The 24,865-nt window shown below is 45.5% G+C and overlaps 12 protein-coding genes across 12 annotated transcripts; 4 read left to right on the top strand and 8 right to left on the bottom strand.

The window, feature by feature from the left end:
• Nucleotides 1–344: 344 nt before the first annotated feature.
• Nucleotides 345–1,870, bottom strand: SERLADRAFT_456289 (uncharacterized protein; the record flags this gene model as incomplete). The annotated part of the gene is made up of 6 exons (XM_007313153.1): nucleotides 345–783; nucleotides 841–1,040; nucleotides 1,102–1,210; nucleotides 1,259–1,357; nucleotides 1,415–1,459; nucleotides 1,523–1,870. The coding sequence occupies 6 exons, from the start codon at nucleotides 1,829–1,831 to the stop codon at nucleotides 463–465; spliced, it is 1,083 nt and encodes a 360-aa protein (XP_007313215.1).
• Nucleotides 1,871–2,094: 224 nt separating this feature from the next.
• SERLADRAFT_456285 (uncharacterized protein) lies at nucleotides 2,095–2,340 on the bottom strand (the record flags this gene model as incomplete). The annotated part of the gene is made up of 2 exons (XM_007313152.1): nucleotides 2,095–2,183; nucleotides 2,216–2,340. The coding sequence occupies 2 exons, from the start codon at nucleotides 2,292–2,294 to the stop codon at nucleotides 2,095–2,097; spliced, it is 168 nt and encodes a 55-aa protein (XP_007313214.1).
• Nucleotides 2,341–2,869: 529 nt separating this feature from the next.
• Nucleotides 2,870–5,302, bottom strand: SERLADRAFT_359291 (uncharacterized protein; the record flags this gene model as incomplete). Its single annotated transcript, XM_007313151.1, has 9 exons — nucleotides 2,870–3,097; nucleotides 3,159–3,467; nucleotides 3,536–3,617; nucleotides 3,682–3,871; nucleotides 3,944–4,069; nucleotides 4,127–4,242; nucleotides 4,305–4,732; nucleotides 4,795–4,927; nucleotides 4,984–5,302. 9 exons carry the CDS (start codon nucleotides 5,213–5,215, stop codon nucleotides 3,025–3,027), a joined length of 1,689 nt encoding a protein of 562 aa, XP_007313213.1.
• A 231-nt stretch (nucleotides 5,303–5,533) lies between these two features.
• SERLADRAFT_353852 (uncharacterized protein) lies at nucleotides 5,534–7,034 on the top strand (the record flags this gene model as incomplete). Its single annotated transcript, XM_007313150.1, has 7 exons — nucleotides 5,534–5,624; nucleotides 5,699–5,985; nucleotides 6,042–6,086; nucleotides 6,140–6,238; nucleotides 6,287–6,395; nucleotides 6,457–6,656; nucleotides 6,714–7,034. Coding segments are annotated over 6 exons (1,041 nt in total), but the record flags the coding sequence as incomplete, so codon positions are not given.
• Nucleotides 7,035–7,640: 606 nt separating this feature from the next.
• SERLADRAFT_456273 (uncharacterized protein) lies at nucleotides 7,641–9,664 on the bottom strand (the record flags this gene model as incomplete). The annotated part of the gene is made up of 10 exons (XM_007313149.1): nucleotides 7,641–7,664; nucleotides 7,728–7,823; nucleotides 7,898–7,909; nucleotides 7,965–8,167; nucleotides 8,225–8,327; nucleotides 8,382–8,480; nucleotides 8,545–8,589; nucleotides 8,649–8,896; nucleotides 8,995–9,367; nucleotides 9,430–9,664. 8 exons carry the CDS (start codon nucleotides 9,008–9,010, stop codon nucleotides 7,773–7,775), a joined length of 777 nt encoding a protein of 258 aa, XP_007313211.1.
• Nucleotides 9,665–9,750: 86 nt separating this feature from the next.
• SERLADRAFT_456270 (uncharacterized protein) lies at nucleotides 9,751–10,935 on the top strand (the record flags this gene model as incomplete). The annotated part of the gene is made up of 3 exons (XM_007313148.1): nucleotides 9,751–9,915; nucleotides 9,977–10,324; nucleotides 10,379–10,935. The coding sequence occupies 3 exons, from the start codon at nucleotides 9,807–9,809 to the stop codon at nucleotides 10,894–10,896; spliced, it is 975 nt and encodes a 324-aa protein (XP_007313210.1).
• A 478-nt stretch (nucleotides 10,936–11,413) lies between these two features.
• On the bottom strand, nucleotides 11,414–13,075 carry SERLADRAFT_456266 (uncharacterized protein; the record flags this gene model as incomplete). Its single annotated transcript, XM_007313147.1, has 7 exons — nucleotides 11,414–11,871; nucleotides 11,939–12,147; nucleotides 12,196–12,304; nucleotides 12,360–12,458; nucleotides 12,523–12,567; nucleotides 12,620–12,640; nucleotides 12,664–13,075. The coding sequence occupies 7 exons, from the start codon at nucleotides 12,928–12,930 to the stop codon at nucleotides 11,545–11,547; spliced, it is 1,077 nt and encodes a 358-aa protein (XP_007313209.1).
• A 274-nt stretch (nucleotides 13,076–13,349) lies between these two features.
• SERLADRAFT_456263 (uncharacterized protein) lies at nucleotides 13,350–16,011 on the top strand (the record flags this gene model as incomplete). The annotated part of the gene is made up of 9 exons (XM_007313146.1): nucleotides 13,350–13,761; nucleotides 13,824–14,040; nucleotides 14,094–14,226; nucleotides 14,287–14,347; nucleotides 14,401–15,196; nucleotides 15,254–15,358; nucleotides 15,413–15,515; nucleotides 15,575–15,794; nucleotides 15,853–16,011. 5 exons carry the CDS (start codon nucleotides 13,444–13,446, stop codon nucleotides 14,497–14,499), a joined length of 828 nt encoding a protein of 275 aa, XP_007313208.1.
• A 1,322-nt stretch (nucleotides 16,012–17,333) lies between these two features.
• SERLADRAFT_432979 (uncharacterized protein) lies at nucleotides 17,334–19,618 on the bottom strand (the record flags this gene model as incomplete). The annotated part of the gene is made up of 7 exons (XM_007313145.1): nucleotides 17,334–17,516; nucleotides 17,576–17,673; nucleotides 17,719–17,825; nucleotides 18,134–18,455; nucleotides 18,524–18,537; nucleotides 18,628–18,802; nucleotides 19,501–19,618. 7 exons carry the CDS (start codon nucleotides 19,616–19,618, stop codon nucleotides 17,334–17,336), a joined length of 1,017 nt encoding a protein of 338 aa, XP_007313207.1.
• Nucleotides 19,619–19,876: 258 nt separating this feature from the next.
• On the top strand, nucleotides 19,877–21,087 carry SERLADRAFT_444879 (uncharacterized protein; the record flags this gene model as incomplete). Its single annotated transcript, XM_007313144.1, has 5 exons — nucleotides 19,877–20,046; nucleotides 20,104–20,323; nucleotides 20,383–20,485; nucleotides 20,540–20,644; nucleotides 20,704–21,087. The coding sequence occupies 5 exons, from the start codon at nucleotides 19,935–19,937 to the stop codon at nucleotides 21,085–21,087; spliced, it is 924 nt and encodes a 307-aa protein (XP_007313206.1).
• Nucleotides 21,088–21,523: 436 nt separating this feature from the next.
• Nucleotides 21,524–23,173, bottom strand: SERLADRAFT_456256 (uncharacterized protein; the record flags this gene model as incomplete). The annotated part of the gene is made up of 5 exons (XM_007313143.1): nucleotides 21,524–22,245; nucleotides 22,303–22,407; nucleotides 22,456–22,558; nucleotides 22,616–22,835; nucleotides 22,894–23,173. 5 exons carry the CDS (start codon nucleotides 22,997–22,999, stop codon nucleotides 21,856–21,858), a joined length of 924 nt encoding a protein of 307 aa, XP_007313205.1.
• A 381-nt stretch (nucleotides 23,174–23,554) lies between these two features.
• On the bottom strand, nucleotides 23,555–24,833 carry SERLADRAFT_412683 (uncharacterized protein; the record flags this gene model as incomplete). The annotated part of the gene is made up of 4 exons (XM_007313142.1): nucleotides 23,555–23,731; nucleotides 23,786–24,058; nucleotides 24,123–24,629; nucleotides 24,693–24,833. 2 exons carry the CDS (start codon nucleotides 24,831–24,833, stop codon nucleotides 24,153–24,155), a joined length of 618 nt encoding a protein of 205 aa, XP_007313204.1.
• Between the last annotated feature and the right edge of the window lie 32 nt (nucleotides 24,834–24,865).

Here is a 24,865-nt window from a genome sequence, read left to right as displayed (position 1 = left end):
CTCCTTTGACCGAAAAGCAGTCGTAATTATAACGCGTTGCATTAGCAAGCTATATTGACTGTCATATTTCTTGAATTAGGACTGACGCGTTGCCCTGGTGAGCCAACGTGATCTCAACTTTTGATGATGACACAGCATTCACGAGCGTGACAGAAAGATCTTAAGAGTGGCATAATATTTCCATCCATGAAGAAACGCCAACGCCAATAAGTACCCTTATAAAATCTTACCCTTGCATATATCACCCCCAACTATCATGAAATGACATACGGAACAGCACTGAGTAAACAGAGAGTAAAACTTTTTTTCAGCTTTGCTGTGGACAGACGCCCAGCACGACCAGCATAGTGATACAACAAAGTTCATCTCGGTACGTAAACCGAAAACCAATAGATAATACAACAACTAAGATATCTTGATTGAAATGCAATTGCTCGTAATGATCATAGTCTCCCACCAAAATCAAGCGCCATCCCATTGCCCCGGCTTCATATCAACGTCAACTGATGTACCTGCCCGAACGCTGTCATCGTCCATAGCATAATCAACATCATGAGAGACATTGATTTGAAGTCTAGGTAATTTTGAGCTCGCATTCGATTTGTCCGCAACAATGCCTTGAGAACTTCGGAATGTAGAGAGCGGGAAGCTGTCCTGCATTGTACTCCGTTTGTGGATTTCTATGGTCGGAAGTGTGGGAGCGGCTGTCATGTTCTCAAACGATCTACCTGAAGTGATGCGGATGATGATAAGGTTAAAAGATATGCCAATGATTTGAACAACCTGAGAATCAAGTCAGCAATGAAAGAATAGATTAAGCAGAGCAAGAGACTGATCTACATTATCTGAGGTTCCATAGTTGGCATTGCTGCTGGCCGCATAAGTGCATACGAAGATGAGAACGGAGACGGTATACAAAGCGGCAGATTCGACGAGGATGTGGACGACGTGCTTCAGTCGTGAGCCTCGGCGTGGGTTGGTGTTGACCGTCATGCTTGCTGTCTGTCTATCAACAGACCATATACGGTATACTATCAATGCTGGAATGCAAGGGAACGAGGAATAAGAGGCAAGATGTGCAGAACTAGAAAAATGGCTTACATGTAGTTATGATATTCATACCTAGGGTTGTGCCGAGTCCAGAATTTAAGAATGGCTCCGCCTGGCTTACATTCAGGAGGGCGCTAGTGTTGAGCGTTGCGAAAGTGACCTGGAGGACAAAATCAGCCGTGACGACGAATAAACGCGGCGCACTCACAATTAATGCAATGCCACATGCCAAGCTAGCAAGCCATATTATAGACGAGGGAATGATGATTTTCCAATTTCTGCCATATACGAGGTAACAGCGATACGTCTATCATGGAGATCATCCATTTATTGCGATAGTATTAATGCGTGCAGCCCTACTTACCAACATGGCGTCACCGATCAATGTTTGCATCACATAATCCACGGTCTGCTCGTCAGGCCTCGATTAGAATTGTGAGCGCACGAGAGGCAAGACAAGATCTTGATGTACCTTCATGACGTTTACCCAGTAGGAGATGTCTTCAAACTCTGCAGTAGCTCCACCCTGGCCAGTGTAGTAGACGAAGGCTACGAGATTATGACGAAGACCAAAGGCGACATCAAGAGTAGCAAAAGTACAGAGTAAGAGGGTCACTACGAGCATGGGATAGTTGATCTTTTCCTTCAGAGCATGGTTGGAGTCGGACCACAAGAGGGCGCGCAGACATTGCACGAGGGTGACGAGATAAATGCCATACAATATACATTCCATGAAGAGGCCCACGATCTGAGCTGTGGTGATTGGGAAATTGTCCGCCATGTTGCGAAACAGGCAGATTCGTGATACTCAGTGAAACCCAGGGAAGTGACTCGTTGATTTGTAGTTTTAACCTAAGCCCCAGAACTGATAGTCTCGTTCACCGTGTCACGGCTAATGAGCGTTGATGGGCCTTGACAAGGCTCTTCCGTAATGGAAAAACTGATGGCCTTGGCGGTTGATGATAGTGCACTAATGAGGTATGACGGTTCCCAATCTTTCTATGCTGACTCAATGTCCTTTTGTTATTATCAACAGCAGCCTCACTACATCCGCACTACACTGACACGCAGAACTGATGTTCCGCCTCGCGTTGTACCTAGAGTGGATGAGACATATCTGCGAGCACGACTGACTAGTTGCAGTGGACAATTAAAAGAGCATCACCTGATACCTGCGCCTCAGAAGTCAGGTTTATCTTGAGTGCAGAGCTGGTGGAGGAAATGGTGTACCGACTTATGCCCATTGGGGTTTGCGTGGGGATCCGTGAACCAGTGCTACATGTCTACGTTATGGACAGGATTCGCTGAGTCCAAGTGACACCAGACGTGAGGCGGAGTTGAACTGTCGGAGTACTGTCGGAAGTGGCTGCACCCGCAAAATGCCTCAACACGGCAAAATTGTTCCTCCACTACATCTCTGACCCGCATCATCTATACATCAAAGGTACGATCAGGTATCCCAGATCAGATGGTGAGACGGCCACGCCTGAAATTCAGTAGAGTCTCTCCACTGGTGCTGCATCATAGAAGGAAGCACGGCCACAGCTAATTCGTCGACTTAGAGAGGGCCCGGGAGCTGTATGGACTCTCTGTGATTGGTCATTGCTCCATTTAAGTTTATAGTGGAAGTGCAGTCGGGCAGTATCTCAGGCTCACGTTCAGTCACTACCACCATCATCATCATGGCGTCGTCTTCTCCACCGGAACGGTGTACCATTTTTACACGATTGATCATATTTGAACCAGCGATGGTAATAGTAATCTTGACGAATTGCGTCCTTGATGGTCGACTTTAACCTTATCTTGATGTATCAAAAGATGAAAAAATGGTCATTATTCGTTCATAGTAGTGTCTATCACATTGTCCATTTGAGAGGGAAAGGTTCTAACATGAATGTGCAGAGAAAACAGTTGTTTGATAAAACAGATTTGTCACATCGTGTGTGAGCGTGTCTCGTGTGCTCACAGACCATCTCACGCATTTCTGAGCAGAGATTCTACAGCACTTGATCTCGGTACAAGCTTCACCTTGAAAGGAAGAGGATACCTGAGACATCTCCATATTCAGCAGCTGTATATCTAGTAAATAGTCAAAGAAAGGTACGCACTGGATGGCCCCACTAGAAAATTGTGCAGATTCCCACTTTGCTGCTCTATCCTTGACGATACTACCATCATCGTCTACCATCGAAACGTGATACGCCCAAAGGAGTGTAGACACATAGAGCCATACACCGGAATCTGCCAAATGCATCCCGGGACATATTCTCCTGCCAAATCCGTATGGGAGAGAGCCAATGTTGAGCTCAGTCCGGCCTTTAATGTCTGGATGCGTTGGTGTGCCTGTTGTGGGAAGGAAACGAACGGGATCGAAGGATAGGGGTGATTCGTATATATCGGGATCGCGAAGCATTTCTCTAATGACAATGTGCCAGAAGGTCAAAACAAGTCACAAGCTCACTCCTAGATATATTAATCTCCTTACCTGATGTTTGGAATGATAGTTGCACCCTTTGGAATAAAGTACTCATCAATCGTCTCGTCTTCCATTGCCCTATGAGGAATAGCTGTGAATCTCACGGTAAGTCTGAAAGGAACAATGAATGATGGTTGGAGTGGATGAGTTCTTACCAACGGGAGCAACAGGTATCAACCTCATGCATTCGTTGACAAAGGCCGTCACGTAAGGCAAGTTAGGACGGTCGTTTATCTCTGGCATACGCTCTTGTCCCACGATTTGGTCTAATTCTGATTGAGCGAGCGCCTGAGCTTCTGGATGAAGAGATGCTGCGAAAAAAGCAGTCTTGATGGCTGCGATGGTCTGTTAATTTATTTATTTTTGCACTTCGTTAGTAATGTGGTTTAATGCCCAACCTGCAAAAGAGACGCATACAGTATCAGATCCGCCAGTGTAGGCACTCATAGCAGTCCATGCGATAGATTCCTCGTCTTCAGGGGTGGGGTCAGGAGTAGTTGTGAAACAGTGATCCACATAGGAAATCTGTGGAAGACCCATAGCCTCCAGAGAAGAAGATTTATCAGTATATGCGGAAAAGCTATAGGGATGACTCCTTACGATCCTTTCCCGGACTTTGGTATAAGGAAACATAGTCAACTTGACTAAATTTTCCCGAGCTTGCCTAGCCTCTTTTTTGAATGACACAAAAGGCGTAGACTCGGGAAGGAATTGTACTTGATTAGTATTAAGTTGCGTTAATGCTACAGGCTTGAAATGGAGGGACTTGAAGACTCACACCATGGTATCCAGTCTACGATGTAAGCAAATGGAACAAGTGCTTTAGCGAAAAGGGCATGCGCCTCGTCTGCATCGTGTATGTACTTCTCCATGTTTTGTTTCGACAAGCCGACAGCCTGACGTCCACTGCCTCTACTTTCATCTTCGACAATGGATTCAGGGCCATAAATGATGTCGACGACATGCATGCCTATGACCTGTCGAATGACTTCAAGAAACTCGTAACCTGAATGCGACTGTCCCGCATCAGAAGGTTTGTCCACGCATTGGTGGAAGAGCGTGGTGACAAAGGCAGAAGCGGATTTTTCTTGGACAGGCCAAAGACGCTTTGTGGCATTGGGAGAGAGTACGCTATTTACGAGTTTACGGTACTTTCTATGCCTTGTGCCTGCGGGCGCAAGGGCAATCGCTCTATTCCAAGATATCCTTGATTTAATTGGTCAGTATGTAAGGAGCGCGCAGGAGAACACGTGGGATTCAAGACGTACAATTCGGCACACATCACTTGTCGAGGACGGTCGGCATAGGTGTTGGCACGTTTATCGAGGAGTTCGTAAGCCAATCTATGGGTATTGAGAACGAAGACGTCCTGGGTGAGCAAACGAAAATGAGAAATCGGACCTTGGAGGGAAAGCGTCAAGGAATGGAGAAAGCTGGGAACGGCAAGATGGACATACCGTACAACTCTCTCCAGCCCTTGTAAGGCTGCTTCTCTGAACTTGGATTCTCAAACGCGCATCCCACTAATGGCAAACCAGGAGGCCCTGGAGGGTATTTTGTTGATGTAAATTTCCTGCGATTTTGATACACAAATGCGAGGAAAAGGACAGTGAGGGTGACTACGGTCGCATCAGCCAGAGTGATGATGATGGCCATGGGAGTTGGATGGAACAGTGAGCAGGGATCCATGTATGCGCATATATAGCCATGTAGGGTGGCTGGATCATGAAATGCGTTAGAATATAGCTGCTTCTGTGCATGTGCTGATGTCTAACCAGAAGGATGACTGGCATCATTCACTTGTCCGCGGTGATGATATGACAACCATATATGGACATAACATGGAGAGTTTTAAATCCCGACCAAGTACTACTATCAGTCATGGGAAGATTATAGCATAACGACACCCGCAACGAGCAGACAAGGGATGGGAACATACCTCATCAGTGCACTATTCGAATATCTATTTGAGGTGTCATCATGATGGGGCCTTATCAAGGCTTCCGTCCTCAGGCCTCAGCGCTCATCAATGCACCAGCACCGGTACCCATGGCGGATTAACCTGTCATTCGAAGCCAACAGCTATAAATCCGTGCTTGTAGGTCTCGCTCAGTATCACGAATCTGCCTGTCTCGCAACTGAACATGGCGGACAATTTCCCAATCACCACAGCTCAGATCGTGGGCCTCTTCATGGAATGTATATTGTATGGCATTTATCTCGTCACCCTCGTACAATGTCTGCGCGCTCTCTTGTGGTCCGACTCAAACCATGCCTTCAAGTCGAGGAATAAGATTAATTGGCCTATGCTCGTAGTCGCCATCTTACTCTGTACTTTTGCTACTCTTGATGTCGCCTTTGGTCTTCGCCATAATCTCGTAGCCTTCGTCTACTACACTGGCCAGGGTGGAGCTACTGCAGAGTTTGAAGACATCTCTTACTGGGTAAATGTCATGAAGGTATATTTACGTATTTTTTTTCGCAACCACAATTCTGATCGAGACCTGATGAGCAGACCGTGGATTATGTAATCCAAACGTTAATTGGTGATGCCATGCTGGTAAGTAGGGCTGCACGCATCGATACTAGTTCAATAAATATGCTCCATGGTAGATGTATCGCTGCTACCTTGTATATGAAAGAAACTGGAAAATTATTATTCCCTCGTTTATAATATGGCTTTCCAGCTTGTCATGTGGCATTGTAGTAATTGTGGGTACGCCCCTTTTACTCGTTATTACAGCTCATCTCATCCTCCAGATCACTTTCGCAACGCTCGACACTAGCGCCCTCCTGAATGTAAGCCAGGCCGAGCCATTCGTAGATTCTGTACTCGGCACAACCCTAGGTATGAATATCATAACTACATGTGAGTCATTTTTCTAGCTTTGCACATATTGTCTCTCATTCCTCGCTCCTCTGGATTTTAGCATTGATAGTATATCGTATATGGTCTGTTGATAGACAGACAGCACGCATGACGGTCAGCACCAGCTCCCGTCGAGGTTCACGTCTGAAGCACGTCGTCCGCATTCTCGTCGAGTCTGCCGCTTTATATACCGTCTCCGTTCTCGTTTTCGTATGCACCTATGCGGCTAGCAACAATGCCAACTATGGAACCTCAGATAATGTAGATCAATTTTCTGCTATGCTTCATCTATTCTTCCAATGCTGACTTGTTTTTCAGGTTGTTCAAATCATTGGCATATCTTTTAACCTTATCATCATTCGCATCACTTCAGGTAGATCGTTTGAGAACATGACAGCCGTTGCTCCCACGCTTCCGACCATAGAAATCAACAAACGGAGAACAATGCAGAACAGCTTCCCGCTCTCTACATTCCGAAGCTCTGAAGGCATTGTTGCGGACAAATCGAATGCGAGCTCAAATTTACCTAGTCTTCAAATCAATGTCTCTCACGATGTTGATTATGCTATGGACGATGACAGCGTTCATGCAGGTAATGCATCAACTGACGTTTGTATGAAGCCGGGACATTGGGATGGCACTTGATTTTGATAGGAGACCAGGATCATCACGGGCGATAACATTTCAATCGAGATATCTTAGTCATGGTATTATCTATATCTATTGGTTTTCGGTCTACGTACCGAGATGAACTTTCTTGTATCATTATGCTGGTCGCGCTGGGCGTCTGTTCACAGCAAGGCTGAAAAAAAAAACCTTGTACTCTCAGTTTGCCCACCGCTGTTCGGTACGTCATTCCATTTTGCCTGAAGCTGCCAGGCTAAAGTTTTATTCGGGCCCTTCTTGATTTATATTTCATTGACGGAAATGGATTTCAGGACTTTGGGGAAAGGACTTGCGACGGTGTTTTCCGACTGATGCGAGTTGTTGCCATGCGTGCATAATACTATTATGCCGCTCTCGCGAATTCTGTCTCATCATTGGAATAGCTGAGATTGCGCTCGATCACCTGAGAAACGCGTTATAATTGCGACTATCGTTCCGTTTTTCAGCCAAAGGAAGCAGTTGGGGCATCGGTGAGAACGACAGGGAAACTTGGCGTGATATCCCGCTGCCACACTTCTATCTCTCAACATATGGCACCCGAAGCCTGGCGGAAGAATGCGACGTTCAAATGTGTATATTGATTGTAAGTGCATAGAAGAATGTCTAGGGATAGTTGGAAAACGTTGTACAAAGGTAGCAAAGAATCAGTTAGCTCAACGCACATACCCAGATTATAACCTAACAACAGCGTGACTTTCGATGTCCACAGGTTTATTCGCGGTACTCCGTAGCAATTTCAAATTTATACCTGGACGCGTGCTGCTGCCTCGTAAAATAATATCGAATGACCGTTCTGAGCAGATTCGGATAATGATGAGGTTGATGCAAATACCAACAATTTGAACGAGCTGTAATAACAAAGTAATGAGCCACGAGTGTGCAGGATAAGCGAAAGAGCTTTACACTATCTCCTGCCACGACATAAGCATTGCTCTGAGACGAATATATACATATAAAGACAACGACGGTGAGTGTGTAAAAAGCAGCAGATTCGACGACTATTTGAAGAATCTGTCTATGGCGTAAGAGTCGGAGGGATGTGGGGCTAATGTGGATTCTTTTTGCTACCTGTTTGTCGATAGTCCACATACGGTACGCTATTAAAGCTAATAACGTTGCTCTGGTAAGGAAAACTAGGAACTTGAAAGAAAAAAGAGCCTTACAGGCAGTGATGATATTCATGCCCACGGTTAGACTAAGTACAGAAGTGACGTATGGCTGGATTTGACGCCCATAAAGAAGGGTGGGGCTATTGAATATTCCAATCTAGATGTACTGGAATGAGCAACAGGGAATATTGGAATCGTCATTTATGCTCACTCCGGCTGCGATGCCACACGCACAGCTAGCTAACCACAATACAGATGCAGGAATGATTATCCTCCAGTTTTTCTCGTATACAAGATAGCAGCGATAAATCTGTCACAACAAATGGTATATTCAACTCCAGATGTGTGCGTACTTCCGTGCAAGCATTGCGTACCAGCAGTGCGCCGCCTATCCATGTTTGCATTACATAGTTTACCGACTGCCCATCGTCAATTGATAAATGTAGCTTCCTGTGCAATCAAAGCGGTTTGCACATGCCTTCATTATATTAAGCCAGTCGCCTTCGAGTGCAGCGGGTCCACCAGGACCAGTGTAGTAGACGATAGCTACAATATTGAACCGGAGGCTACAGGCAATGTCAAGAGTAGCAATAATAAACAGCAGAATTGCCACCACGAGTAGACGCCATCTGATTTTTGGCTCCATTGCCTGCTTTGAATCAGACCACAAGAGAGCAAAAAGACACTGAACCAGAGTGACGAGGTAAATGCCATAGAATATGCACTCTGTGAAGAGTGAAACCACCAGTAAAGTAGTAAATGGAGAATCATTTGACGCCATTTTAGGGAGAATCGAGGGGACTGAGAGTGGATAAAAGACTTACTTAAATACCGCTCCATCTATAAGCCCGGGATCTAATGCAGTTCCAGCCTCCCGTGGCATATGTAATAGAAAACACTGGTTTGTTGGGGCTGTAAAGATCTTTCTTTGTTATCCATCAACATGTTGTCACGATGTCTTGATATTTCCAATTCCCCTTATTCCTCGCCTATATTCATAGACATCAGTTCTCCGTCATGATCTTACATCATGTACAGCCTGGATATATGGAAAGCTAGATGAAGCATACAGATCTGCGAGTAGCGAAGAACAATAGTGGTTTAAGTGAATAGAATACGTACTAACCTGATCCACACTGGCGCGAAAAAGTATTCCTACACGCAAAAATACAGCCATCATAGTCGTGATCGCAGTAACTGTGCATGAGAAAAAACACTTAGATATGGATACTTACTTTCTAATCAGTATGAAAACATGCATCACCAGTAAACCTTATACAAGTCTTGACGAAACAAATACTGTAAGGCATGGTTGATATCGATATCGTTACAAGGATGATTTTGATGATATGCAAATTCCAGTTGTGATCGCAAAACTTTGTAGCAGGATCAGTGAATGATATCCAGGCTCGTTTTTCTGAGACGATTCGAATGCCGAGTGTTCTTGTCGTATACCATGCAAGTTCAAACAAGGACTTCAAACAAGGACCTCCCACTTGTAAAAGGAAGCAGAGCGTGACGTTATATAACCCTAACTCACATGTAACTTGAATGTACTCCGTATTTTGGTTTGTTTGGCCGTAGCCTCGAATATTTCTACAGGTCCTTTTTACTTTCGTAGACCAAGGCTTTTAGTATGATGGCTTCCTTTATTCCAAAGGTAGCCCGGGGTTCCGCCAGGTTTTATTTGCTAGAGCATTCACAACGCTCTCTCTGTAGACGTAGTTTGCACATCACATCTGTTGGTATGTCAAGTATCTCGTTCTCAGTATTAGCCGAAATTCATAATATAACGTTCTTATGTAGCAAAGCAGAAGCCCTCAGCTTTTGAAGACGATGAGCTTTTTCCATCCGCATTTGAAGAGACCCCCACTCCCAATGCTAGTAAAAGCACGACATCTTCTCAGTCAACCGCGTCCAGGCAACGTGCCGCTAAGGACAGGCTGACGGAGTTCAATGAGCTTGTTCAATTCGTGACCGAAAGAACGGGGAAGAAACGTGCTGTCAAAGCGGGTCAAGTTAGACAATCGGCTTGGCTGCGCTTATTCCAGCTGGCAACGACGTCGGAGCAACTCGAACAGGTATCCCAACTATTCCCCTGCTGGAGGGATTCCGGAAAAGAGTTCGATTCGTTGCATGCTGAGGCCTTCGTTCGTCAGTCATTGTCCCGCTTTCATATGTAGCGCTTTCTGAACAATTTTCTGTTAGGACGTTGCGAGGAACTCAAATGCCCACCTCTCGCCCTGAAAATATTCGGAGATCACTCTAAATATGGATTTGGCCTCACGTCGTTGTTTGCTGCCCGTCATCTCTTACATTCCCTTCATGTCAACCATCCCTTGGAAGACACTATGACTGCAGCTGCGTTATTTGGCGTCTATAATCACCCTCCCGTATCTTCCGATCCGGTCGCGTGCTCCATGCTCACCTCTGCTTGTCTCAAACATAATACCAAGCATTCTCGCACCGTAGCGACGGCACTGATTCCACAGTTTAGGAGTCTCATTTCCCAGACACCCCCCATAGCTTTGCCTCAAAAAACTCAGGTTCGCGCCCAGTATCCGGAGAAGCCAAAGATGTGGCTATGGTGGACCTCGGCGAAAATTGAAAAGGCGCTGAGAAGTAACGGTAAAGACTTCCTTTGGCTACGAAAGTGGAGGAAACAGGGGCAACGACTTCTTCGTGTCAGACATGTAGAGCCTACACCTACTGTGCCGAGCTCGTAGTCAGCTAGAATTCTATTCAAGCGATTATTTTGCTATCCTCGACGGTTGCTTCATTCTGAGCTCGTTATAAGTCAAAACAATGACAGTTGGTGGTTCCTGCATCGACTGCGGGGGCCTGGATAGCTCATGCCAAGGCTTTCTCCTGGCGAATCCTGCATATTCTCCTCCGTATTGACCCATTATCTTTCCTTCAATTTGAAAGCTGTTATGTCCGAGGGAAGTTTCGTAGCGAAGAAGTGATGCACGACAAGTGGCAACCAATTCTGACAAGGTTATCGACCCGGTGGTGATTCTGGATGTTTTTCAATTACGGAAGAGAGTTCAAGCGCAAAATATCCTCAGCCCATTATAGTCACCCACAAGCATCGAAAGCTTCTGTATATTTATCGTTTTCACTTTTGCACAAAATTAATGTGGCTGCTGGACGTCCAGCGATAGTCCAAAACAACGTCCGACATAGGTCGCAGTTCGTACAAATAACCGGTGAGTTCAAGTTTGAAGGTTAAAAACTCTAGCAAAGACAAATACTGTGCACTGCTTATAATCATCCAAGCTTTCCAAGTCCATAAATATTATAAGCGGAAAATGGAGTCTGTCTAATAATTAAAACTTCAGGCGCTTCTCCAACTGTTTCATCGGTGTCGTACATCAAGTAACATCCCCACCACCACGTTTTGAATTAACATGATTTGGATGGTCATTAACATGCCCCATATCATGATCTCTGGTATAATCAACTTCCCGCAACACATTAACCTCAAGAGGGGGTCCTTTTGGGGAATAAATCCGGTCTTGGGTTTGAGTGTTAGTACCGAAGCTTTTCATGTTCATGAAAGCCAAGTTCGTGAAAGGACGTCTCCTTCCAGGATGCACGCTTGTTAGAGAATTACTACCATGGATTGTCCCTTCGAATGATTGACATGCGCTGACACGAACAATAATAAGATTGAATGAGATTCCGATGATTGGTACTATCTGCACGAACCCAAGTGTTATGGATCAGTGATTAGGATGCTAGGGACAATAATGATATAAAATTTACCCCACACGAAATCACATACTGGGAGTTTTTGTTGGCTGCGTAGGTGGATACAAAGACGAAGGCAGAGATGGTGTATAAAGCGGCGGATTCGACAAATATAATGACGACTTGTCTCAGGCTTGAAACTCGATGAGTAGGAAGGTCGCTTGTTTCTGTCCTTTCATTGTCGACTGACCATGTGCGATATGCTATCAGCACTGAAAAAGGTTCTATCAGCAATAAATACAATACGAGCCAATTTCAACGGTTCAACTTACCAGTAGTTACAATATTTATGGCAAGTGTGGTACTGAGAAAAATATCCACAGATGGCTTCGTCTGGCTAATCTTCGGGAGAGCACTGGTGTCCAACTTTGAGAAAGTAATCTGCAGGAGTATTGGGGGTAAGTAAGTATTAAGGAACATGAAGATATGTACTTACAATTACTACGATTCCAGTGGATAAACTGCCGAGCCAGAATACAAAAGATGGAACAACGATCTTCCAGTTTTTATTGTATACAATATAGCAGCGGTATATCTTTCGAAAATAGGGAGAAGGAATGTAAGTTCTGAATCAGTTTATACGGACGAGACATACTCACCATTATCGCGCCACCGATCAAAGTTTGCATGGCATAATCTACAGTCTGTACATGCCGCTCATGAACATTATTCCGTCACAGTGTAGACAGACTATACCTTCATGATGTTGACCCAGTACGAAATATCTTCGAACTCTTGAGATGCTCCACCTGGTCCGTATAATAGACAAAAGCCACAAGGTTGTGCCTTAGGCCAAAGGCAACGTCAGCAGTAGCAAGAATACAAAGTAGGACTGTAAGCGCAAGCAAAGGCCAATTTATCTCGTTTTTGATCGCATGGTCTGGTTCAGACCATAATAGCCCTTGAAGACACTGAGCCAGAGTAACGAGATAAATGCCATAGAGTATACACTCTACGAAGAGTGCAACAATCTGAGCTGTGGTGACTGGGATTGCACCTAGTGCCATTTAGCTAGAGAGGTATTCAAGATTACTTTTGACCTGAGTTGACACGCTTATAGAGTTAGTGATTGAAGTGATCGTAAAGGCTGTGGGTTGTGCGAGCTTGATTGTAATGAGTTCCGGTGCAAGAAGTTTCAATATCCACTAGGAAAGAAAATATCCGTTAGTAGCACGAGATTGACGTGCAAAGTCCTCCCACAAACGCAGAATCATTGCGGTTGCCAGTGTGTTCTGTGTAGAAGCACCAGTTGGCAGTGCATCACGATGAGCACTTGTTCTCGACGTTCTGATGATATATCACATCCATAGAGCATCGTGATCATCTTACCATCGAACACTCAATTGAAGAACCTGAGATAACAAAACCTAACCCTATTCCCGGGTTCAAATCTTCGAAATCGGCCCGCTTGTTCGAGAGTGGCCATCTCATGACTTTCGAGTTACTATTATGAAGCTCACAGAAGAACGCCTGTCCTTCATAAAAGGACGTTTTCCCAGAGAAATTGGTCAACATCGACTATGACAACCCACGCTTTGCTGCAAGCTTTCAAGGCCACTAAACCTGCTTTTGGCGCCTGGATAACTCTTCCAGGAGCAATCAATGCCCGGACTGTCGCCCAAGCAAGCCCACATCTTTCGTGGGTGATCATTGATTGCGAGCACGGCTTGACATCGCTTCAGCCTGGTGCGGCTGAGTCCATCCAGGCGATTACGGGTTTAGGCGCCAATGCGCCTAGTCCTCTCGTCAGAATTCCAGCAACAGGTTTCAGTCAGAGTACTTCGTGGCAAATTAAATATGCCTTGGATGCTGGAGCCAGGGGGGTGCTAGTCCCAATGGTATAACCAGTTATTCTAGTGTCGACGTATGCAAATTTTCACCATTTTTGATATTTTGGTAGGTATCAACAGGTGAAAAAGCTAAAGAGGTGGTTTCTGACAGTCGTTTCCCGCCCGGTGGAAGACGTGGATTCGGCAGTCCCTTTACTCACGGACATTGGGGCATCACAGCTGCGGAATATCTCAAATCCGCCAACGAGAATCTCATCATCATGATACAGATCGAAACGAAGGAAGGTGTAGATAATGTACACGAGATTGCTGCTGTGGATGGAATTGGTAGGTCTTTGCACTGCTGTTATGAGTTGCCGCCCTACTTATTTCGGCAACAGATGTACTCTTTATTGGGCCATATGATCTGTCTCTCTGTCTCGGATACCCACCCCCATCTCCCGACCCTCACCCAGAAGTCGAAAAAGTTATCCAAGGCATCCTCAAAGCAGCTCACTCCAAGGGAAAGAAATGGTATGTCATCCACGTGATCATTAAATATCTTTTCCCTCATTCCCTCGCCCCCTAACTTAGTGCTATTTACTGCACATCTGGGTTACAGTCTCACAAGCGGGCCCAAGAAGGCTTTGATATGGTAACTATTCAATGTTCGTGAAGTGTGATGATCAACTAATTGCCTCGATTTAGATCAACGTCACGTCTGATTCTGGTGCTATGGCTGAGTCCTTGGCAAACAATTTATCTGATGCGGTTGGTGGGCAGTCGCAGTCGGGGTTCAGATACTAGAAGAATGACACTCATACTGAAGTGTATTGGGGGTGAAGCCAAATGATGTACGAAAGGGAAAGAGTCTGTCAGTAGTCTGAAGGATTGTAAGAAATAAAAATAAGCATCTCATGCCGATCAATGTTACGCTGTTTGACAGTACAGTATGTTTCAATTAGTGACTTCGAGCCCGACAGTCCTGTGCAAAATGGACAACAATTAGCCTACACTATCATGAATACGAAATGAAATAAGATTCTGAGTATTAACATTCGTACGTGGATGAAAATAAATCATGATTCTTCGTAAAAACGGAAGCAACGTCAGATTATCCCATCAACTCGTCCTGGCCATTCGAGTCAAAGTCGAAATTCAGAAGTGCAGGTCCAGCAACAGTAACATCGTCACCCGCGCTGGTGCTATCATTGACAATGACCGCAAACGCAACACCCTGCAGCTGCGCCGGAATAGTCACCTGCTTCGTACTGGGATCAAAAGGCAAGATGGTGGCGTTAAGACCTTGTATAAATGCGACATAGAGGGTCTCGGAGCTCGTATTGTTCGCCGTGAATGACATCTGGACCGTCTGACCCGGTTGTGCAGTCGATGGGAAAGTGAGCGAGGGGAAGCGTGTGACCGGTATGTCCATGTTCGTCGAAGGACAAGAGACGATCACCGGAGAGGCAAGCGTCCACACTTGATTCAGATCAAGAGGTGTCTGTCAAATTATGGGTTAGTTTTCAACAAAGGAGAAAAGATGATAAAGGGTACAAACACTAAACGCAATGCTCCAAGGGTTAGCTTTATATATAGCAGAATTTATCCATGCAGATTGACTTGCTTCGACCGCTAAGGTGACGGAAGCTGCAGCAACGAGATCCTGACGCATGGTATTAATAAAGAGTTCACCAATACAGTAGATATGTCAACTTACCTCGTTGTTTCCTAACAGTCGAGGAACGCTTGACCAAGCAGTCGTCCCTAAGGTCTCAACCGTATAACTAAAGGCTACAAAAGAGTCCACGTCTGTATCCGGACTATTGAAAAGAAGCAGAATTAGTTGCAGCCTTATAGCCAATGCGGGAACCAAACGAACAAGTTGTACGTGCAAGGCTTCACAGCCTCGTCCCCAATGATATTGGCAAATGTGTTAACGTGGTCCACTTCATGCTCAGCAATCTCAAGCCACCGTCCACGCGCCCACGCAGGATATCCAGCGTCCAAAAAGTCTTGCTGAGAGTATTTTTGGAGTCCCTGGGTGTAAAATACATTCTCGAGCTGTTCCAACCTCAGAGCAAAATTCAAGATCTGCGTCACTGTAGACCAAAAGAACGGTGAGCAGAATGATTAGGTGCGAAAAGATCAAGGTCTCACCATTAAGAGTAGTACTTGAAGAATTAGAAGCAACACTTCGCTTTACGGGCACAGCCCGAGCAGCGTCATCGATTAAAGCAATAGTCATGAAAGCGAGAGCAATAGAAAAAATCATGTTCAAAAGTAATGTATGTTGAATTCGAAAGGAGAACTAAAAGTAAAGTAATGCGAAATTTAATAACCACGATTGAATAAAATATGAGGGGGTTTTATACCTCTTGCATTCCTTGATTCCAAAAAGCAATGCATAGAGCTGTACAAACATTCCCGTCGCAAAAGCGAATCTTAGTACTGCCAAGCAATATTGACGACTGGCCCTGGTTGATTTTGACCCACAAAGACTCCTCCTTTACCTAATCTCGTGCCTAAATCAAGTTGTTGGGTGTGGCAGTAAGTTTCACCGAAGTCTATCAAGTCACCAGATTGATCCCATGCGCGAGGAAAGCCATTGCACTTCCAGTAATGTAAAGGACGATTCGGATACTTCTTGAAGAGCGTCAGTTTAGCCTGCCTTAACGACTGTAGGATCACTGTGAAGCGCTTGTACCTAGTTGAAGCTGTGAGCCAAGTAAAATGCAAGGCAGGCTACTTTGAGATCACATCCGCCTAGTCTTTGGTCCGACCGGGTTTCAACCTTTCAAAGTATTGATGAGGCATGTGCTCGGGTAAAGTCAAGGTTTCGGGTCTATACCAACTTTGCGCGAACCCCGGGCCTACGCGTTAAATGGTACGCGTTTTCAAGATGTCCTGCAGGCCAAAAAACGACCCTACCAGTAAGCAAAGGCATAAACGTACAAGGGAATATTCACGGCGCTCACCTAGTACGTGTGCATGTGCCTTCCTGCCAAAAGTCAATTTCCAAATCATAGACACAAAATGGCAGTCCTTAACCCGGATGTAAAGCGGGGACGGCTCGGTATCCGCAACCGATATGTCAGAACAGTGATTCCATCTATCAACCGCACAGCTGATTCAGGTCGCCAATTTTGGTTGTAATCAAAAACCCGGCCGCGACAGCGGAAGCAGAGAAGGGACTGGAATGTTGTTTTACTTCACCATCGAGTTCAATAGAAAGTCTGAAGGAAACGAAAGACATATCAAGTCGACGTTTAGTATGCTGGCTTCTCGAGAGCTTTCGAAATAAGATTACGTGATTGCAACACAAGCCAATGGAATAACAGGCCCCGGTGGAACAAAATATAAAGTAAGTACCCGGGTACGGCCAACAGAGTCGAAAGAAAGTAGTCCGTGATGAGCTAATGATGAGACTTGTAAAACAACCTTAAAAGGAAATGAAAAGCACACAGCTTCTATCGTGACTCCAAGAGTCGTAATTAAAGCTGAAGAAAGCAGGGTCGCTGTTGTTGTTTGGAATCGCTGACCAAGATGGCAAACACGACACCTTGGAGCATGTCAAGAACGGTTACCATGTTATTCTTGATCGGCATGGTCGTTGATGAGAGTCCCGAGATGAACGCTACCTAAAGTTCACCTGAAGAGGTAGAGTTCCCGGAGAAGCTAACTTGGACGGTCTGGTTAGGTTGAGCAGTGACAGGGAAGGAAAGAGCGGGGAAAACTTTGGCGGGAAGAGCCATATTGCTCGAAGGACACGACGTAATCCCACCGGGCGCGATGGTGTAAGCTTGATTCGGATCAAGAGGAGTCTACGAAAGAAATTTGAACCTTTAAACAGGAATATCTACTATAGAACAAGAGCCGCAACATACATCAAAAGCAGGGTTCCACGGGTTGGCTCGGCAGAGTTGACCCATGCAGAGTGCCTTGCTTCGACGGCCAAAATTGACGCAGCAGCGTATAGCCCTATAGATAGTGAGACATAATTACAATGAGGAGGAAAGAATGAACCTACTGTGTCGCTGACGAAAAGCTGAGCAGCACCGCAGTAGGCAGATATACCAACGTTCTCTAGCACACAAGTAAATGCTGCGAAGTCCTTGGGATTTGTCACGGGGCTGTAGTAATAAAAACTCAGCGCCAAGTTGAAAAACGATAGCAGAAGAAAGAGAAAACAAATAAGTTGTACGTACAGGCGTTAACAGTGTGGTCACCGATGACGCCAGTGAGGAAGGAAACGTGAGTAGCCTCCTGGTCATAGACCTCCAAATATCCGATTGGGTAAAGGTTTTGCACGCCCTAAGCATAGAACGTGCTCCAGAGTTCTTCCAAAGTCTGTGCGAAGTTCAAAATTCGAAGTACTGTATATCAACTATGTAAGTACTACAATATCATAGGTTGAACCCGTTGGTCACGTAGCACATACCTGTGGGTGAGTAAGCTCCTGTAGAGGCGCGCCTCGAAGGTAGGGCTTGCGCCAATTGCTGGACAGAAGCAAGGACAATAGCGATGAAGATAGTGGAGAACTTCATGGTGAGCCGAAACGTTTGAAAACATTAAATACATGAGCGAGATCTGTATTGAAGGCATGCGAGCTATCAGGGATTCGAATAGATGTTCGAATAAATTCTCGGTGTCCTCCCAAAAACAAAACAAAACATCATGCCACCTTTTGCTGGTCAGCTGCAAAACTTCGCTCGACGATGTGATGCGGAGAACAAGGAGAGACCGAAAGCCGACCAATATGCCTGAGTTGACATCAGCGTCAGCGTCATGAATTGATGTCTGTTTCTCTCGAAGCCTCACGAGAACGTACCTAGAAGTGTAGTCCTGAAGTCACGTAGAAAAAGTGTGGTATCCCGGGATGAAAGGTACAGGTAACTTCTAATTTCTGACACAAGTACAGCTAGAAATACCTACAACAGCAATAATATTGCTGCATCTATGTTCATCCTGAATAGTGATTTTAATCGAGTACGGGCACCTCGGCCTTGACTTTCTTCGAGTCTACTCGGCTTAACAGCGATCGTGTCTCGATCAGGGCTCAGTTCGATCTTCTCCCTCTCAGGCAGTAGATCGCAGAACCTGGGTGGAGCTAAATAAATATCAGTAACAGAACATGTGGTGTGATTCACTTACCGCAGCATGCTCGCAGTTCCAAACCTCTAAGCTTACAGCATAAATCGGCAGCTTACTCACAAGCTTTGACTATTTAACGAGAAGACGGCTTTGATTAGTATCACTGGTACAAGATGTAGTACGTAGATGTAGTAAGTAGTAGAAGGTAACGGACATGGTACTATGATTGCTTCCGCCGGACTGTAGACACATTGAGCCAAATACGCTCAAACAACGAACCATAAATGGTAAAGGCTCCATATACAGTAATTCGGTAAGTATAGCTATGACTTGATAGAAAAATCACCCTCTGCTCTTCCACCCTCTCATCCCTTGACCTCTGGCTTATCCGTGAAAAATAATCGACCATGATACCAGTACATGAAAGTCTATGTGATCAAAGATCCATGGTTTGGCAAAAATTCTGAGCGATGTCACACTGTCTACAGATGTCGAGATCAAAATATAAGATTGCCGAAAGACTCTTGTGTGGGGCTCCAACTCGAGGATCAATGAAATCATAGTAATGGTTGTCCGAAGTACTGAACCGTAAAGTACAAACGCTGGTCACTTCACATGATATACCTGCTCATGGTGAGTGCTTCAGTATCAGCCTCGTCATCGGTACTAACTACCACTACTGTGCCACTCATCCACAATTTTTATTTTACTTACTACTCATATCTGAAGAGACTGCGATCTTCTCGCCGAGTTTTCGTACGAGAGACGATCGAACTCGGTTATGATCTTCGTCCCGTTCAAGTCCCGTTGGACGCCTAGAGGCGAGTTCCATAGAATAAACTCGAACGACTCCAGTCTAAAACCGAAATGGCCATGCCTTTACCCTACCAGAGCCACCCCGAGATGGCCGCACTGAACTGCTCGTAAAATACTGGATTCGTGGAAGAACGTTTCGTTACAGCTTAGGTGCGTCATTACAAACGTAATGTTTTGGTTTAACCGCATGCGAACGCCGACATCCTACAGCTGACCGAGACGTATGGCCTGATGATCCTTCGTGGTGTACTTGAATCGAGACCAGGTTTTTACATATAAAAGCGTGTATTTCGATACCTTAAGTTGGCTATCCTCCTTACATTTTATCTACCATGAAGTTCTCCACTGCCTTCGCCGCAATTTCCATCGCCTCTGTTCACCAGTTGGCACAAGCACTTCCCGCAAAGCGCGCGTCGAACTCTACTGGAGGTTACTCTCCATCAGGTATGTTCAATGTACTCAGCGCGTGATTTCGACGTTCTTACATGCTTAATATCATAGTGATCGAAGTCTTGAACTTTGCGCTGACCTTGGAACACCTCGAAAGCACGTTCTATGCTCAGGGTGTGCAAAATTATACTCAGCAGGACTTCGTAAACGCAGGTCTCCCTGATTTTGCGCAGGGAAGGTTCAAAGAGATCTGTGACCAGGAGGCTACCCACGTTTCCTTTCTTTCTGGAGTCCTTGGAAGTCAAGCTGTTAACGCCTGCACATACAATTTGTCTGTTTCTTCTTCTCCTTCTATCGTATTACACTTCAGGACTGATCGTTCTGTTATAGCCCAGTGACCGATCCCAAGTCGTTTGCGGCGTTTAGTTACATGTTGGAGAACGTTGGTGTATCCGCTTATTCAGGTGCTGCTAAGCTCCTCGTCAGCGACACTGTAAGTGCATGCCGCGCCTGTCTAGATTTATACCTCACCGAGTCTTATCTCTAGACCTATATAAGTGCTGCTGCCTCTATTTTGGCTGTAGAAGCAAGACATTCCGCCTGGGTCAACTCTGCCGTTCTAATGGCTAACCCCTGGAACTCGGCTTTCGACGTATGTATTCCTCTTTCACGGTGCTTTATCACTTTTTTAACAACCATTTCTCTCTCTAGACTCCTCTTGATCTTAATCAAGCATATACCATCGCTTCCGGATTAATCACGTCATGCCCTTCGAACAACATGGCGCTCCCCGTCAAGGCTTTCCCCATGCTTACATTCCCCTCTACCGCCCAGCCCAACCAGACTGTTCAAGTAAGCTTCTCGGCGAACACAACCTCGTCAAACGACCTCTACGTCGCGTTCCTGTCCGGACTCACACCTACCATCGTGCCGCTCAAGAATAACACGGTCACCATTCCTGGTATGCTCCAGGGTGTCGTGTTCGCTCTCGTGGTCAACAGTAGCAACAGCACTAGTGACAATGTGACTGTCGCTGGTCCTTCTTTCCTGAGCTTTGACTATAATCAGATGGGTCAGGCTGAAATACAGGGATAGAAGAAGGATAGAGAGTGTGCCCCTTTGACTTTCGTTCTCGAAATTCACACATGGATTTGTGAAATACCTACCACTGACTCTTCTATGATTTCATTCATGAGCGGGAGTTTTACTGACTTGATTTCTACACGACTGACAAATGCTTCGCATGGTATTACACATTGATATATATGTTTTATATACGGCTCATGGATTTATGATATAACATAGCTCGACATTCCCGCATTCACAAATGTATGCCTCGCCTAATCAAAGGCACTGTTCCCGTTTTCATGTGGAGACTTGTCAGATCAGTCATAGTCACTGTTTCGAAGTGAATTCGTTTGTCAGACCTAATAGAGCTTGTGTGCCCAGAAAAAATGACGCGTCCAGACCTCCAAATTGACGTCCCAGTATTTATTCATTCACAGCACACGCCTCATGATCATGGCAATCCAAGTAAAACCACGGCTGAACTCATGAATATTCACCTAGCTGGAACTACAAATGAACGGGATCGAGCTAAAATATAGCTAGCACTCAGTAATAGTGCGCCCTTGTTGCATCTAATCCTTCTAGACAAAATATATCATTACACCATCAGCCAATAATAAACAGGTCAGCGGGTGGCACCGTGCCAAATCTCTCGTCGTGTAAATTACGAAAAGTAAAGTACGCGCGCGATCAACGAATTCGAACAAAATACAGTCCTGACGAGCTTCCTAAAGCTTATCGTCAAAGAAAGAAGACGTGAAAAGAACACATCCACGAGACTCCATCCCTTTTTTTCTATCCCTCCGATTCATCCTGACCTTTTGAGTTGTAGTCAAAGCTTAAGAAAGCAGGACCGGCGACGGTGACGCTATCACCAACACTTTCGCTATCGTTGACCACAATTGCAAAAACGACACCTTGTAGTACAGCCGGAATGGTCACCGCGTTGCTTCCCTGGTCGAGTGGTACGATGATTGACTCGAGTCCTGAGATGAATGCAACATAGAGGGTGTCGGAAGGGGTGGTGTCCGCCGAGAAGCTGACTTGAACAGTCTGACTGGGTTGAGCGCTGGCAGGGAATGTAAGCGCGGGAAACGCCTTGACCGGAAGAGCCATGTTGGTCGAGGGACATGATACAATCACCCCAGACGCAATTGTGTATACCTGGTTCAGATCAAGGGGAGTCTGTGGAAAGATGGGAGGTCAAGAGAATATTACTTTATAAAAAGACATAGTACGTACATCGAAAGCCGTGTTCCAAGGGTTGGCATTCAATATGGCGGAGTTAATCCATGCAGACTGTCTTGCCTCTACAGCCAAAATCGCTCCTGCGGCGGTGAGATAGTCCTATAAATGGTGAGATGCAAATATAGTCAGAAGTACTAGTGTGCTTACCGTATTGCTAGCGAGAAGCTGGGCAGCGCCAGAGTACGCGGATACTCCAACGGTCTCCAGCAAAAAACTAAACGATACAAACGACTGTGCATCTGTTACAGGACTATACAAAACTGGTTCTCAAAATACACTACGATATAAAGATTGGAGAAAAACGTACAAGTTGTAGGTGCAGGCGTTGACAGCCTGGTCGCCAAGGATGCCAGAGAGGAAAGAAGTGTGAGTAGCCTCATGTTGTGAGATCTCTTCCCATCTTCCACGTGCAAACTCCGGGAAATCGGCGTCCAAAAAGTCTTGTTGTGTGTAGTTTTTCAAGCCCTCGGTGTAAAATGTGTTTTCAATGTGTTCCAAGGTCAATGCGAAGTTCAGGACTTCGGTCACTACGACATAATAGTGTAAGGAAGACGCTATACGTTAGGTTGACCGGAATGGACATACCTGATGGCACAGAATTTGTCGCTGCAGCGCGCTTAGAGGGAAGAGCTTGTGTCAGTTGCTGGACAGATGCGATGGCGCATGCGGTGAAGACGGTGGAAAACTTCATGGGGATGAAGATAAAAGTCGAACAAGTCGATGTTTATTATATGGAGCCGATTAAAGAAGAGAAGTTAGAAGTATTCCCAGAAGACTCAACCAAAAGAGAAGAAGGGCCGATTAAGTTCAATAAAGTCCAATACGCCGGGGCTGACGCCTCTTTATATGCGCTAGAAAATGTCAGCCTCACCTTCATGTTTATCCTGTATTATATAGGCCTCTCGTCCTTGGTCAGCCGCTCAAAATTACGCCCATAATTGACGCTGTGGAGCGTGGGTCCATCGGTCAGCCTCTACAGGTTTTTCGCGTCAAGTCACGTCCGCATTTCTTTCGAAACACAATGTTAACACACCTCGATAACTGTTCCTGAGACTTGTACCTGCATGGTACTATACCTCCCGTGCATGGACATGGAGTCCGTCGATATACTGGAATGCTCATTGACACCTGCACGCGGTCACCTGTAACGTGAGTGGCAGTGGTTCCACTCTTTGTTTGTACGTATTCGTCCGCTCCGAACATTCAGACCTTCCTTATTTGGGAGCTATGTCATATCCTCAGTGATTATGACTAAAATAACACTGGCATTTGGCGAGGAAAACCATTGCTACGACTCGACAGAAGGGTACTGTAGAACATGGGGCACAAAGAAATCTGCGGATAGCTCACAACTTCGACGCCCAATCCAGGCTAGCACGGAATGTAAACCTTGTTCATCACATCATGATCAGCTGCGGCAAATCTAAAGATCTGATGATTCACTTCATACAATGTACAAGTCACCAGATAAACATACCACATGAACTTAGAAAATCGAGGGGATCTGGAGGAATGAACCAACAATAAGAACATAACATACCGACTGATGTACATCTATCCTACACCGCCTTGGACGTTACACACGGACAACGGATATACCCCCAAGGCATCGCACCATGGTATATGCACAACACGGCGTCGAGGGTCGAGCGGGTTGGAAAACGAGTATACTGAAACACTGCAATGTTTTTTCAGTTTCAGTGCAAATATAGATTGCAGGGCAACATAAATTCTTGTGTCGCAAAAAAACCTATTTTCGAAATGAAGACAGTTCAACATGTCGACGCTTTGCCATCATAATAAACTGGACATACCCTATAACTCTAAAGCGAAGAGCCTAGAACCTATGCAGAGTTTATCTGCCTCTCAAGCACCTTCAGATGGTCCATGCCACACGCGCTTTTACTTGAATCTCTCACTAAGCCATACTTCCTCACACTCTTACAACCGTCGACGTCACATATCCTCTGCTGATCTGGTGGAGGCCCGGTACCCCACCAATACTGTTGACTTGCTGAGTGCATGACATAGCTTTTCGGAAGAGAAGCGGGGATGGAAAAGGTGATTCTCATGCTCTCTTCTTTGTTCAGCGGACTCTTCCCTTTACCGAGATTGGATGGCTTCGCGGTAGAGATCCATCTGTACATGGTCGGAACGACTTGAACTGGTTCAGAGTTTTCGCCGTCTTGTAAGCCATCGGCTGTGGATGAGACAAGAGCGGGTGTGGCTGAGAGGGGTGTGCGGTCATCGGCGGTGGAGAGTGCATTGCGCTTGTTCTTAGACTTGGACTGCTTTTTGAGAAGACGGTTTATCGTCTCTACCTGTGTATCCCCGCCTGTGTGTTAATGGAGTGTTTATTGAACAAGAGAGAAGGAAGACATCACCTTCTCATCTTCCAGTTTCTTCTCAGACAGATTCCTTCTCTTCCGTGCCGTTTCCTCTCGTCGAAGGGCGAGTTCCGTCTCGTTTAGTTGCTTCTTCTTTCGAGAAGTTTCGGCTACTGATAAACAGCGAAAGATGAGCATCGAAAGAAAGCGCATATATGGACTCGCATACA

This window comes from Serpula lacrymans, assembly GCF_000218685.1.
Source record: "Serpula lacrymans var. lacrymans S7.9 unplaced genomic scaffold SERLAscaffold_2, whole genome shotgun sequence".
NCBI lineage: Eukaryota > Fungi > Basidiomycota > Agaricomycetes > Boletales > Serpulaceae > Serpula > Serpula lacrymans.
Note: the sequence above shows the minus strand (reverse complement) of the source record. Positions and strands in the feature narration are given on the sequence as shown.